This window comes from Pithys albifrons, chromosome 1 (assembly GCF_047495875.1).
Source record: "Pithys albifrons albifrons isolate INPA30051 chromosome 1, PitAlb_v1, whole genome shotgun sequence".
NCBI classification, from domain to species: domain Eukaryota; kingdom Metazoa; phylum Chordata; class Aves; order Passeriformes; family Thamnophilidae; genus Pithys; species Pithys albifrons.
Genome location: NC_092458.1, coordinates 59,406,449 through 59,419,935, shown reverse-complemented (window position 1 = coordinate 59,419,935; position 13,487 = coordinate 59,406,449). Strand labels below are relative to the sequence as shown.

The 13,487-nt window shown below is 46.6% G+C and overlaps 1 protein-coding gene across 1 annotated transcript; it reads right to left on the bottom strand.

Moving 5' to 3' along the window:
- Nucleotides 1–218: 218 nt before the first annotated feature.
- On the bottom strand, nucleotides 219–1,876 carry ARL11 (ARF like GTPase 11). Its single transcript, XM_071570904.1, has 2 exons — nucleotides 1,801–1,876; nucleotides 219–840 (listed from the first exon to the last, which is right to left on the bottom strand). The coding sequence occupies exon 2, from the start codon at nucleotides 822–824 to the stop codon at nucleotides 219–221; it is 606 nt and encodes a 201-aa protein (XP_071427005.1). The 5' UTR covers nucleotides 825–840; nucleotides 1,801–1,876.
- Between the last annotated feature and the right edge of the window lie 11,611 nt (nucleotides 1,877–13,487).

Sequence of the window (13,487 nt, the reverse complement as noted above, 5' to 3'; positions counted from 1 at the left end):
AGCTGCAGCCAGCGATGAGAGTCCAAGAGACAGAGCCAAAACTGCTACATGATGGGAGCTTTGCTCAGAGTTTCTTCTGGTGGGTTCCAGTGGTGAGCAGTGGAGTGTTTCGCAGTGTGTGCCAGCCATAGGTCTGCTCATTTTAGGGGATGCCTGCAGGCCTGAATCCTCTGCGCCAAACCTGCTGGCAGTGACGAGTGGGAAAGGTCTGCTTGAGGTTAGGTTTGTTCTAGAGCTTCACTCCTCCCCACCACCCCTGTGATGGGCTGTTCCTGGGATAGGGAGCTCTGCTCTGGGCCCTGCAGCAGCTGTCCCAGGATGGCCAGAACTTCTGGCAGGCCCTGACCGGTGTGGGCACTGCACCCCCGGAGCACCCAGTGGTGCCCTGCCAGCTGCCCCTGCTGCAGCATCTCCCCCAGCTCAGCGGGAGGCAGCGCTCCTGGCACCTCCTGCTTGTTGGCCAGTAGGAGGACGGGGATGCCAGCCATGCTGGGGTGGCTCAGGGCTTCCTCCAGTGCTGCCATCGCTTTGGGCAGCCGGGCCACGTCTGTGCTGTCAAGAACGAAGATGAGGGTGTCGATGTCCTCCAGGTATTCAGGCCAGCTTGCCCGCAGGCTGTCTTGTCCACCAACATCCCAGAGGGTGAAGGATACACCACAGGGTGTTTGCAGAGACTCCACATTGAAGCCCACCGTCGGGCAGGTCTCCACAGCCTGGCTGCTCTTCAGTTTGTACAGAAGGGTGGATTTGCCAGCAAAGTCGAGCCCCAGCATGACAACTTGAGCATCTCTTTTTCGCCAGCGTTTGGAGATCAGCTTCCCCATCCAGATACTGCTACAACTGTGGCAAAACAACAACAACAACAACAAAAAAGGCAGCTGAAAAAATAGAAAGCAAGCGTGTTTCCTCGATGATGTGAGTTAATAACAGAGTACTCAGTCCTGCCTCTCTGAAAGAGCACCTTCGGTTTGCTAGAGAAAGACACGGGGAGCTTGCTTTTGCTTCTCTCTGTAGCTAAAATTAGTGAGAGGTATTATTTATGAGGTGTTGAGCAGAGCCAGGGAGTGATGTTCAAAACAGCAGTTTCTACATCCCAGCTCTGCTGCCGCTCAATTCCATCCTACTTCACGACCTGAAGTGATTGGTGCAAAAGAGAGCTAATATTTTGCAGGAAGAGGTGGGGAGATGATGGAGCAAGTTTCCTTCTCAGCACATACATAAATAAACGAGCTTTTGTTCATTGGCTTCTGCAGGGGAAATCCACCCCCGGCAGGACTGGACAAGGAGGAACCCGGGTTTCAGACCAGGGTTACTCTGGGAATTTGCTGAATCACAGCTCAAGGGTGTGGATTTAAAGCATCTTGAGCAATGAGACAACTGACAATTTTTCTGCCAAATTTATGTTAAAAAGTACAAACCAAATCTCTGTATCATCAGCTTTTACTACCTGTTGTGCAAATGTTAATAAGAACAATTTTTAAAAATGCACACAAGAATGTTTTTTTAATGTCTCATTGAAATACGACTAGTCAAAATTCCTTTCCTGGGGTGAAGATCCATAAAATTCTTTACATCAAAGTGTTTACTACATTTTAACTTTTGTAAGTGAAGCAACATCATTCCTCTGTAGCTGAGAGGGTAAAAAAATCCCTTAAAAGAAAGGAAAACTGTTTAACGAGACAGCACCACTTGAACTTTACATGCCAGAGGCAAAAATGTGCTGATGTAACAGCTACCAGACTTGCCTGTGCAGGAGCAGCTGATGACAGCCAGCAGAGTCCCAGCAAAGCCCATATTTACCTTCTTTATTGGCTGCGTTTTGCTCCTGAAAGGCTGCTCAGAGGTGTGCAGACCCGAAAGCAGCTGCAGATCTCACATCACAGCATTAACAGAGAGCTGCTCTCTTGCCACCTTTGTTTGAGAAGGAAATGGGATTCATCACTGCTTCCCTGGGACTGTGGGGGAAGCTTTAGTGCCTCTGTGGGAGATGCAGTTTCCCCAGCAATAATCTCCACATGACTGCTCCACGTCACAAGCCAACACTGCTGGGGATGAAGTTCAGCACAGCACATGGGAGGGACTGTGGTCAGTGACCAGGTCACAGGTGGTCACCAAGAGGTATATTTCTTCCTCTGGGGGCAAGTGTCAAGTTTTCCGCCTCTTAAAGAAAGGAAGATGAATGAGAAATAGAACATGGACTCCAGCCCAGAGAGGTTGCCTAGGACTGCAAGGGGTCCTACAGACCATGTTTTGGGAGGTATTTCTGTGATACATGTCTTTTCATAGTTAACCCACAGAGTGTCTTGGCACCAAGAGCTCCCATGAGTTTTAGGCAGCTTGTGGATGTGTAAGACATCTTTGTAGAATCATGAGAGTCATAGAATGCCAGGATGGAGACACCTTGAGGATCATCTGGTCCAACCCAACCATTCATGGCAAAAGCACAGTCTAAATAATGCTCAGCGCTCTGTCCAGCTGTACCTTAAGTGTCCAATGCTGGGAGAACCTACCACTTCCCTGGGGGAGTTATTCCAGTGGCTGATTGTTCTCCTTGTGGAAAACTGTCTCTTGTGAACAATTGAAATTTCATGAAAAATAAACTGTACCCATTACTCCTCATCTTTTCCATGTGACTTCTTGTAAAAAGAGATTCTCTATCTTCTTTGTAGCCATCCTTTAAATACTGAAACATGGTGATGATGCTTCCACTAAGCCTTCTTTTCTCGAGGCTGAACAAACCCAGTTCTCTCAGCCTCTCCTCACATGCCAGGTCTTCTAGTCCTTTGATCATCTTTGTGGCCCTTCTCTGGGCCCTCTCCTGCCTGTCCACAGCCATTTGGCATAGCAGGGACCAAAACTGAACACAGCATTCCAGGTGTGGCCTGACAATCGCTGAGTAGAGTGTGACAAGGCCTTCTTTATCTCTGCCAGTGATGTCCTTGATGATGCATAAATAGAGTCCAAATAGAGTCTCCATTTGAACTTCCATGAGCAATGTTCTCATCGTGGCTTCCTCTGCCACAGCAGCAACTGCTCTCTCATATTGACCTGTTTGTCCACCAGCACCCCCAGGTCTCTTTCCACAGAGCAGCTCCCCAGCCAGGTAGATCCCAGACTGTGCTGCACTCTTGGATTACGTCTTTCCTGGTGCAAGATCTTATACTGGTCTTTGCTGAATTTCATAAGGTTCCTGTTAACTCACTCTTCCAGTCTATCCAGGTCTTCCTGCAGGATAGCTTTCCCTTCTGAAATTCATGCTTCCCTGCTCAATTGGGAATCACTGGGGAACTTCATGAGGGAACACTTGATCCCATCATCCACATCACTATCATCAGGCTTTAGGTTAGCTCAAAAGGTGATGCTTAATTACAGCACTTGGCACAGAGTAATCTAACAATATGCACACAACATCATGGATGTGATAAATCGTGCAGTGTATGTTCATGTGTGACCTTTCCTAAAACCAGTCCATAGGGGCAAAAATGGCAGGAAGCTCCCTAGATGGGAATAAGAAGAGAGAACTACAGTGCAGTGTATTCTGGCCCTTCAAGGGACTGTTTGCACACCCTGAAGTATGTGCTGCTGCTCAATCGTTATCCTTTCGTCAAAGTTGTTAATTTTTTAAAAGAAATTACACTGGCGTCTGGCTCCTTGATCTGCTTATTCACCATTTTAGAAAAACCTTCCTTCCCATATTCCATTGTACTTTGAGATCAATGTGGTTGGTATTTTCAGACACACCAGTGGGTCAAGTGAATTGTCAGTTGATCTTTTCCTGTTTCTCTTGCCTTTGCTACTGCTCATCTTCTCTGAGACTTGATAGGTAGCTTTGACACCAATCTGTTTACTCTGACAAGACTTTCCTAGCACCATATTTTCTTTTAAGTAAACTCAAATATAGATACAGGAAGCAAGGGTGGAGATTCCACCATTCAATGAATAATTATTTGAAGTATGATGTGATGGAGTCTTGATTGCATCACTCTCTGACATGCTATAGAAGAAGGTTGCTTCTAAAAAAAAAGAAAAAAAGAGAAGAAAAAGAAGAAATAAAGCCAGAATAAAAAATGCAACTAGGGCACAGTCTTATTGATGATTCTCTTCAGGTTTTCTATAGCACAGAACACAGTAATTGGTGGGCAAATAGAGGAAATTATATTCTTTTTATTTTTTTACATGCTCATACCCTGTGTATTGAACTGCAGCCTATTTTCTTTCTGCCTGCCAATTATTTCAAATACAGGGTGCCAACTGTGCCTACAGAGTCTGTATCACCCACAGCTATGTTACAAAAGCATACTATTTCTACTAAATAATATATAGGAGCAATTTCAAGTCTGCTTCAGAAAGAAAAAAAGAAAAGAAAGTAAAAGCATGCAAGATGAGCTCTGAGTGAGTCTGTTGCTGGAGCAGAAAGGACAGATTCTATATAATTCAGAAACTGTGTTCAGAGACAAGGACAGCCCCTAACCCAACTATGTCTTCCGTGGACAGAACCAATGTTTTTGCCTCATGTTTCATGTCTCCTGAATGCTCAGGAGCAAAGCCAGTGGTTGCTAATTCCATTTATAGAGTCAGAATTTCAGTCAATTTATTTGTTTGCTGGGTTTTGTGCATACATTTCCCTATTTCCTAGATAATCATCACAAAGGGCAATAATCAGAACTAGTACTATGGAAGACAATCCCCCACTCCTTCCCATGCCCTAAATAGTCCAGTAACTGGGATTTTATCCTAATCATTATATTCACTGTCATTTTGTCCAACCTATGTCACCTCTTTGGAAGGCAGCTCCGGGGAGACAACTCTTAGTAGAGCCAGGAATAACAGGTGTAGTTCTAGTCCTTACTGTGAGCGTTCATCCTAATGGCATATACTTGGAGCAACAAGTACATCTCAGTCCAGCAAAGGCAGAGCATGCCTCCCCATCCAGACTTGTTTGTGTCTCTGGGAAAGGCCACAACTCACCCAGTCCTGCAGGATCTCCCCACTGTATCATATGGGCTGATTCCAATGGGCTGAAGTTCAACAAGGCCAAGTGCCGAGTCCTGCACTTTGGCCACAACAACCCCAGCAGCACTACAGGCTGGGCCCAGAGTGGCTGGAGAGCAGTCAGGCAGAAAGGGACCTTGGAGTTCTAATTGACAGGAAGCTCAACATGAGCCAACATTGTGCCCAGGTGGCCAAGAAGGCCAATGGGATCCTGTCCTGTATCAAAAATAGTGTGGCCAGCAGGACCAGGGCAGTGATCCTTCCCTTGTACTCTGCATTGGTGAGGCCACACCTTGAGTACTGTGTTCAGTTCTGGGCCCCTCAGTTCAGAAAGGATATTGAGGTGCTGGAGCGGGTCCAGAGAAGAGCAACAAGGCTGGTGAAGGGACTGGAGCACAAGTCCTATGGGGAGAGGCTGGGGGAGCTGGGGTTGTTCAGGCTGAAGAGAGGAGGGTCAGGGGAGACCTTATCACTCTCTACAGCCACCTGAAGGGAAGTTCTAGCCAGGTGGGGTTTGGTCTCTTCTCCCAGGGAACCAGCAGTAGAACAAGAGGGCAGGGGCTTAAACTCTGCCAGGGGAGGTTTAGGTTGGATATTAGAAAGAAATTCTTTACAGACAGAGTGATCATTGGAATGGCCTGCCCAGAGACATGGTGGATTCACCATCTCTGGAGGTGTTTAAGATGAGACTGGACATGGCACTGGGTGCCATGATCTAGTACTCACAGTGGTGTTGAATCAAGGGTTGGACTTGATGATCTCGGAGGTCTTTTCCAACCCAGCTGATTCTATGTTGAAGGAACATCAGTGCAGAAGATGTTCAGATGGCCAGCTAGAGAGAAAGCCTGCTGGGAGCTGAAGAAGGCCCTTGGCACAGGTGGATGGACCTGCAGAGCCTACCTGTCTACTGCTGACAGTTACCTTGAAGGGGACTTCTTCCAAGTTTGGCCTGTGAGAGCTCCTTGTGGACCTGCAGGGGATCACTGGATTTGACCTAGCCAGGATCTCAAGATAAAACCACAGCAGAACCAAATGCAATGGTTCAGGCTTAGAGAAGTTCAGCCTTTTCTTATCTGCATCCTGGTCTATCCCTCTTGTTTCGCCCCTCATTGGTGGTGTGCCCACAGTAAACTCACCAGTCTGCTAACAGACTAGTGCTGTTTCTCTTGGCATGTGCCCAGGAAGCTGCCTGTTCCATCAGGGTCAGTGGGTAGCTGCGAGCGCCAGCTTCCTCCTGAGTTGAATTCCCAGAGGCTTGAAAGATGGCTTAGCATAGTCTGAAAACTACACAAGACTGCCACAGGCTTTGACGTGCCCTAGAAAAGCCTGCCTGCAGTGATGTCTCTTGACAAGATATGACTGATCAAAGTCATACCAACACCCAGAAGTTCAGGGTGACCAGACTCACACAACAAAACACACAGCAGATGTTAAGTATTTGTCCTTCAGGTGCCCATCTAACACTCAGAGAGGCGCTGGTACCTCTAGAGCTTTTCTGGTGGGGTTGGAAATAGGACATTGTTCTCACAGCCCCACTCATCCTTTGGTCCTTGCTTCTCAGGACAAACATTTGATGAAGGAAAGCGTTTTTGGTAGCATAACTGGCAGATGATATGCTGTCAGCTTTGCACTTCTCAGAGTTAACTCTTCCCAGTAGCTGAAAAGCACAAGAAGTCATGTGCTATGCCTGTGCTGATGCCATGCCACAGTTTTGAAAGGAGAAAGCTTGGTCCTTGTCTCTTCTCAGTCCCCACCTGTCTGGCCTGCTACGATCCCTGTGTTGAAGTATGGCAGCCCCCAGGACACAAACATGCTCAACACAGTTGGGGCTGGATGTCTGTTTGCTTTACATTTCAGAGCACCCTGCTGTCAGTGAGATGGACAAACCATAAGAGAAAAAATAGAGCTTGTGCTGCCAACCGGTAGCCCAAAGGTATTTGACCAGGAGTGTTTGGCTAAGCTCTAAAGAAAAGAGCTTACTTCTGAGTTCTGCCTTGCAGAACAACCTCACAGGTTTCCCCTCAGATCATAGGTTTGGAGTTGAAAACTACAGGATGAGAAATCTCAGTCAAATACCTTCCCTACACATGGCTATGGCCTCCGGTAGACACCTGCTTGTGCTAAGTTCTGTGGCAGGACAGAAGCTCAGCTCCTCCTGTGGCTGGGCTGTGATCAAGCAGGTTGAACGGACATAATGAGCTGGTCCTCCTACCTGGAAATGCCAAGAGGCCCCAGGTCCAAATAGAGTCACCATTTGAACTTCCATGAGTGACATTCTCTTAGTTGAGACCGATCAATGCTGCCCGAAACACTGTTGTGCTGGTTTAAAGGTAAACCAGCAGGAGAAACAAACCCACCACAAGAGAGATTAGAAATCAGAGTTACAATTTAATAAAAATATTACAATAAATGCAATGGCATAAAGAGAAATTGGTTTTAATGCACAAACCCTGGAAGTATAACTCAGCACCCTGGGGGACAAACACAAAGGGGTTTGTTAGCCCCTGTGCTGAACCCCACGATTCCTCTGAGTCCAAAGTAAAAGGAAGTGAAAAACCTGTTGGTGCAGCTGAAGGTTGCAGTCTGGTGGAGTGGTGGTCACAGTCTGGTTGAAACTGATGGTCTCCTACTATCAAGGTTCTGGTTCTCTTCTGGATCTGACAAGTGGGGTTTTTTTCCAAGTCCTCAAACCCCCAAGATTATATCCCCTCAGGTCCAGGTGGGACTGCCCAGTACCTCCCTCAGGGTGGGGAGTTACACAATGAGTAATCTCACTCTGTAAGTCGTAAGGTATTTGGAATCATTGATGGCCCATTAGCAGATATGACACCTCAGGCTGGGTGTGGAGGTGCTAATGACTTCCTGGAAGGGAGTTATCACAGTTCTTATCTCACAGGTGTCTTTCACACCAAGCTCACACCCTGAGGGGTCAGGTGTGCCCTGGGCAGCTGCTGCAAATGGTCCATTGTTAACAGTTCTTGGGAAATGGATAGAGGGTGTAGAATACACAGCTTTGGTCACTCCCACAGTGATAAACTGGTCCCACCTGCTGAACTAGGACAACTGTCAACCACAATATGGCATTGGTTTCTTTGTCCTTAGCCCTCCTGAAAAGACATGGGATGTACTCCAGGGTATCTGGGAAAGGTCTGATGTTTTTAAAAGTGTTGTTTAGCAACCATTTCCCTGTTTTCAATTTCAGTATGCCTCATACAGCTAGAACAGAAAGTTCTTGAGGAGATAGCAGGGTCCTGAGAGCCTCAGACCAGCCACTTCCTCAGGGAGATGCCTGATGCTCAAGACTGGGCTGCCCCTGCATGATCCCTCAGTCTGCCTTCTCCCTGTCTGGGGACAGGGTGATAGTCCTGGCTGACAGACCCTGCCATGACTTGTCCTTGAAAGCCCTCATTGCACCCTGACAGCAAGGTGGATGTAGGGAAATATGGCAAAGAGCAAAGACTTTTTTTCCCCTTGTGTTCTCATCCCTTAGCTGGAAGGTGCTGCAACAGCTGATGAGGAAACAAAAAGTACTCGCCCAGCTTTGATTTCTGTTCAAATTAGTTTTTTGTATATGACAGTGGAATGTTTTTCATAAATATTGTTACTCCAGTCTCCGAATTTCTAATTTCCAAAGCTGTTTAGAATTTAACCAGGATGCACATCCTGTCTGTAAACTCTTTTATTCAAGTTCTGCCTGAATAATTTTAATTTTTTCCACATAAGTTGGCAATGCTCTGTATTCCTCTGTCTGTGCCACTGAAACACTCATTCCAGGTCCTTCTTCTTATGTCTTAAATTTGCAGATGTCTTATCCTTGACCCGTAATATCTTAGCTTCATCTCCTCAGGGCAACTCAAAACTAAAGCTTCTTTGGTGTCCTTACCTATCCTGACACCATCATTCCCTTTCCTGAAACTATTCATTAGCATTTCTTCTTGTGATTGGTGTAAATCCCAGTTTAGGCCATACTCTCAACTATGCTACATGCTGCATACATGCAATTTTCACCTTAGAAACTAGGTAAAATACAACTCTGACTGTGTTGAAAGGCCTTAATCTGAATTCTTCATTCTTCTTAATGTTTGTAGCTGGGAAAAAAAATAGAGCAAAAAAATGGGTACCCTTTCAAAAATATCCATATTAGGTGTGCCAAAAAAGGCTTTTACTCTATCCTTCCCCATATCCTGGTATTTGCTTCTCCATGTGTTGAGTATAAAAACCATGAAGCAAGGACTGGCTTTTTTGGATTTATTTTGGTATTCCTTTGGGTGCTATCAAGAGGAAGCCCTACAGACACTACCAAATGATGCTTAACCATACTGTCTACCTGCACTGAATATAATACAGGTAATACCTTCTCTGTTATTTCTACAGGACATAAAAAATTATACCTTGGGGGAATGCTGACAAAGTTCATCTCTCCAGATCAGTCTGGAGGAAATTCTGCTTTGCGATACACAAATTCAGTTCCCCTTAAGGCAGCCTTCTCTCGTTCCAGTTCCATGGGAAGAAATAGTAATTAAAGTGAAAATGTAAGCATGGAGCTGAAAATGTGGTTAGTACAACTTGCCAGGCTCCAGAGCAACAGTGGATTCTCACTCTCAGTGCTCCTCAGATTCAGGGGATGCTAGGTTGTGTTTTTAGCTTTTATCTTAGTTTGCATGTTTAGGACATTTTGTGCCAATAAAGGATATTTAATGAAAAGATACTGGAAATTATTAACAAGAATAAAAGCTACAAGCTGATCTTTACTACCTTTCTGTCTGGTAAAATGGATGACCGCCTGTGAAATTTCAGAACTTGCATTTTATCTATCTGGCCACAGTGTGTCAATGTTTTCCCACACATTTCTCAGTGGAGAGCCGGTCTGCAAGGGAATCAGCTCCTGCCAAATAGCAGATGTCAAGAGTGCCTGCTTTGATTCGGGGCGGGACTTAGAGCCCTTGGGCCTTTGGCACCCTTTTGCAGCTGGATCACTCTGAAAGAGGTTTTGCTGCACAACAGCTGTATGTATGTTTTGTGTACCCGTTCTTTCACATCCATAGGAAGCTGATGGTGAGGGCAGTAGAACAGAGATGGAACAAGATGCAGTAATTATGCTAGTTCCATGCAGGTCACATTGAGTGCCAGATTGTTTTTCACATCAGAATTAGCTGGCATCATATCCTAGGACTCTGCAGTTTGAAAACAGTTAACCAACTGATGGAAAAAACAACGGTTAGTGAAAAGAGAAACACTTTGAAAAATGTTCTTCCTTTAATATCCTTTAACAGGTCCACTGATGGTTGTCACCATGACTCTTCATTATTTGTGGTCACTTACAGAACTGCAGGTGCAGAATAGACTTTTTAATCTACGACTGACTGGATTTTAAATTCCCCCAAACTTGGATTTATCTATGACTACACACTGCTTTGTGATCTTTGGTTTCAGCAATGTACCCTGAGGAATGAAACTGCAGATTCAGCTTGTGTTAGGGTTTGGGGTGTAACTCCATGCCATGCTATTGTCCATTTTGGATCTCCGGAGTTCCAGTCTGGTCACTAGAGAAAAGCACTTCATAGTCACTTGTTACAGTTACCAAAAGAGATGCAAGCTGAGACTGCCAGTGTAAGAGAAAGGGACTGGCACCCGAGCTAACCCACCAAAGTCAGCAACACAGATTACCTGTATGCTGTCTTAGGCAACACTTCACTTTGTTGTACAAAACCTGTCTCTGAATAGCATTGCTTTCCCAGGTTGGCCTCTTTAATTTAATGCTTTCATAACATTTCCAGTCGGTCATAACTTTTCCAAGACAGATATCAGGTTTCATAACCCTTTTCCTTATAGTAAAAAATTGTTAGAGGAAGGTTGCTTTTTGTTATTGCTAACATACAAAAAGCCACACTGAAAGACAAAGAACTGAAACTAGTTATTTGTGAAAGTATAACATTAGTTTTGCTTCACACAGAGCACTTTTTTAGCTGTTTCAACTGCTTGTAAAGCTCAGGCACTTTATAAACTGCCTGCAACTACTGTTGAAGGACTTACTGCACACTAAAATTAGTAGGAAAACAAACTAGTGATAATTAATAACAAGAAACATAAACCTATGTGAATAAAAAACCCCAACTGACTGGGAGTTTGTGTTTTGGTACTTGTTAAAACAACTGGGTTTCTGTATGAGGCTGTCCTACAGAACTGAGTAAGATCCCAGTTCTGTTTATGCAGCTCCACCCTTGCACCATTTCCTAGCAATGTCAGGAAAGGCAGTCGTTCTTCACAGACAATTCCTTTGCAAACACAGGCTGAAAACAAGTGTGATGTATGTTCTTTCTGGCTCTTTGGGGCTTTCCATGGAGGCTCTGATGACACTTTTCTGTGTATCTTATTTCAGCCTGCTCTTTGTGTTGCTCCAAGATTTGCACAATCTATTCAGCACTTACTAATGCCAGCAGCACAGTAAGCAGCAATTTGGCAGGAAAAATCCCTTTTTACCCTGGACCGACCACTGTGCTTTCCTTGCCTAATATTCCAGGGCAGAACTTGTCCAGCATCACTGATTCCTTCCCAGAGCAACTCACCCACACTTGATTCCTGAGTTACTGAAACTGATCTTTCTCTTTTCTCTTCTCTTCTCTTCTCTTCTCTTCTCTTCTCTTCTCTTCTCTTCTCTTCTCTTCTCTTCTCTTCTCTTCTCTTCTCTTCTCTTCTCTTCTCTTCTCTTCTCTTCTCTCTCTTCTCTTCTCTTCTCTTCTCTTCTCTTCTCTTCTCTTCTCTTCTCTTCTCTTCTCTCTCTTCTCTTCTCTTTTTTCCCTTTCCTTTCCTTTCCTTTCCTTTCCTTTCCTTTCCTTTCCTTTCCTTTCCTTTCCTTTCCTTTCCTTTCCTTTCCTTTCCTTTCCTTTCCTTTCCTTTCCTTTCCTTTCCTTTCCTTTCCTTTCCTTTCCTTTCCTTTCTTTTCTTTCTCCTAAACTGACCAACCCCTAGAAGGAGACTGATGCTTCCAGGGGGCTCAACCCTACTGCTTTATGTTTCAGCTGGATCAACAACCCCCTGCTGCCTTCTGACCCTGTGCACTGTTGGGAAAAGAAGTAAATTTTGAGAAAGGCGGAAGCCATTTCCTGGTAACAACTTTGTGTTAACAAAAGAGGCCTCCTGGGAAGGCTGTTCTCCAATCTTCCCTTTCCTGGATTGCCTGCACAGCTCTGACTCCTACTTGATCTGCAGATGTTGAAACAGGACAGTGAAGGGAAGAGATTATGCCAATGCTAAGGGTTAGAAGGTATTAACAGAGTGCCTAAACACCTCTGAAGTCATGTGGCTGTGTCAGAAGGCCCTTAGCTCTGTACCTGGAATCCAGTTGGTCTCAGGCATTACATTCACCACCCTTAAGTGTAGCCAGCATGGATGCTGCCACAGCCCTCTGCAGGTTCTACTCGACCTGGCTGGGGCAGGGAACCTGGATGGCTGCAGCCCCATCTCAGCTTCCTCTCGGCATCTCGCCAGCAAGGCTGTGGGGGCAGACCCATGTACAGACAGGTGGCACCAGTTCAGGAAGGACATGGAGGTGCTGGAGTGTGTCCAGAGCAGGACAATGGAGCTGGGGAAGGGTCTGGAGCACAAGTCTGGTGAGGAGGGGCTGAGGGAGCTGGGGAGGTTCAGCCTGGAGAAGAGAAGCCTCACGGGGGACTTTATTACTCTCTTCGACTACCTGGGGCAGTCCCGAGGTGTCATGGAGAGCACTCTGGACTCTGAATCCCAAGGACCTGAGTTCGAGTCTCAGTGGGACCGTCCCCTGGCAGTTCAATGCCTCTCTGCCATCCCATCCCGTCACATCTCAGATGCTCAGCAGGGTCAGCCTCGGTTAGTACCGGGTGCTGTGACAGTCCCGAGGACTTCACTATCACTGTCCAAGCTCGCTCGGCCGTGGCGGATGGACCTCAGGACTTAAACGGTGGGGCCAGTTCTGTGCACGCTGTGCCTCACCTAAAAAATCCCCTGCGCAGGCTGGAAGGGCACACCCACGTGGGGAGAGCCCTGCCCAAATCTGCGTTAGTGAAGTCTGGCCATACATACACGGGTACCTGGGATGAGCGCGCAGCTGGGTGGGGGTCGGGCTCTTCTCCCAAGTAATAAGTGACAGGATGAGAACGAATGGCCTCCAGCTGTGCCAGGGCAGGTTTAGGTTGGGCATTAGGGGGAACTTCTGCACAGAAAGGGCGGGTAGACATTGGAATGTGCTGCCCAGGGAGGTGGTGGCGTCAGCGCCCCCGGAGGTTTTTAAGGAAAGCCTGGACGCGGCACTCAGTGCCCCGGTGTAGTTGGCACGTTATTGTTCGGACACACGTCGGCCTGGCGGGTCTCAGATCCCTCTTTCCCAATCCTCGTTATCCCGTGACCGGCCCCGCTCCGGGGGGAGCGCCGGAGGGTAGCGGGGCAGGACGGGGAGGGGATGGGAGGGGAGGGGAGGGGGGCGCGTGCCCGCGCGCCCAATGGGGAGGGGGGGGAGGGCG

Excerpts from the sequence above, each read along its gene's own strand:
- ARL11 (XM_071570904.1), bottom strand. The coding sequence starts at position 824 with ATGGGGAAGCTGATCTCCAAACGCTGGCGAAAAAGAGATGCTCAAGTT.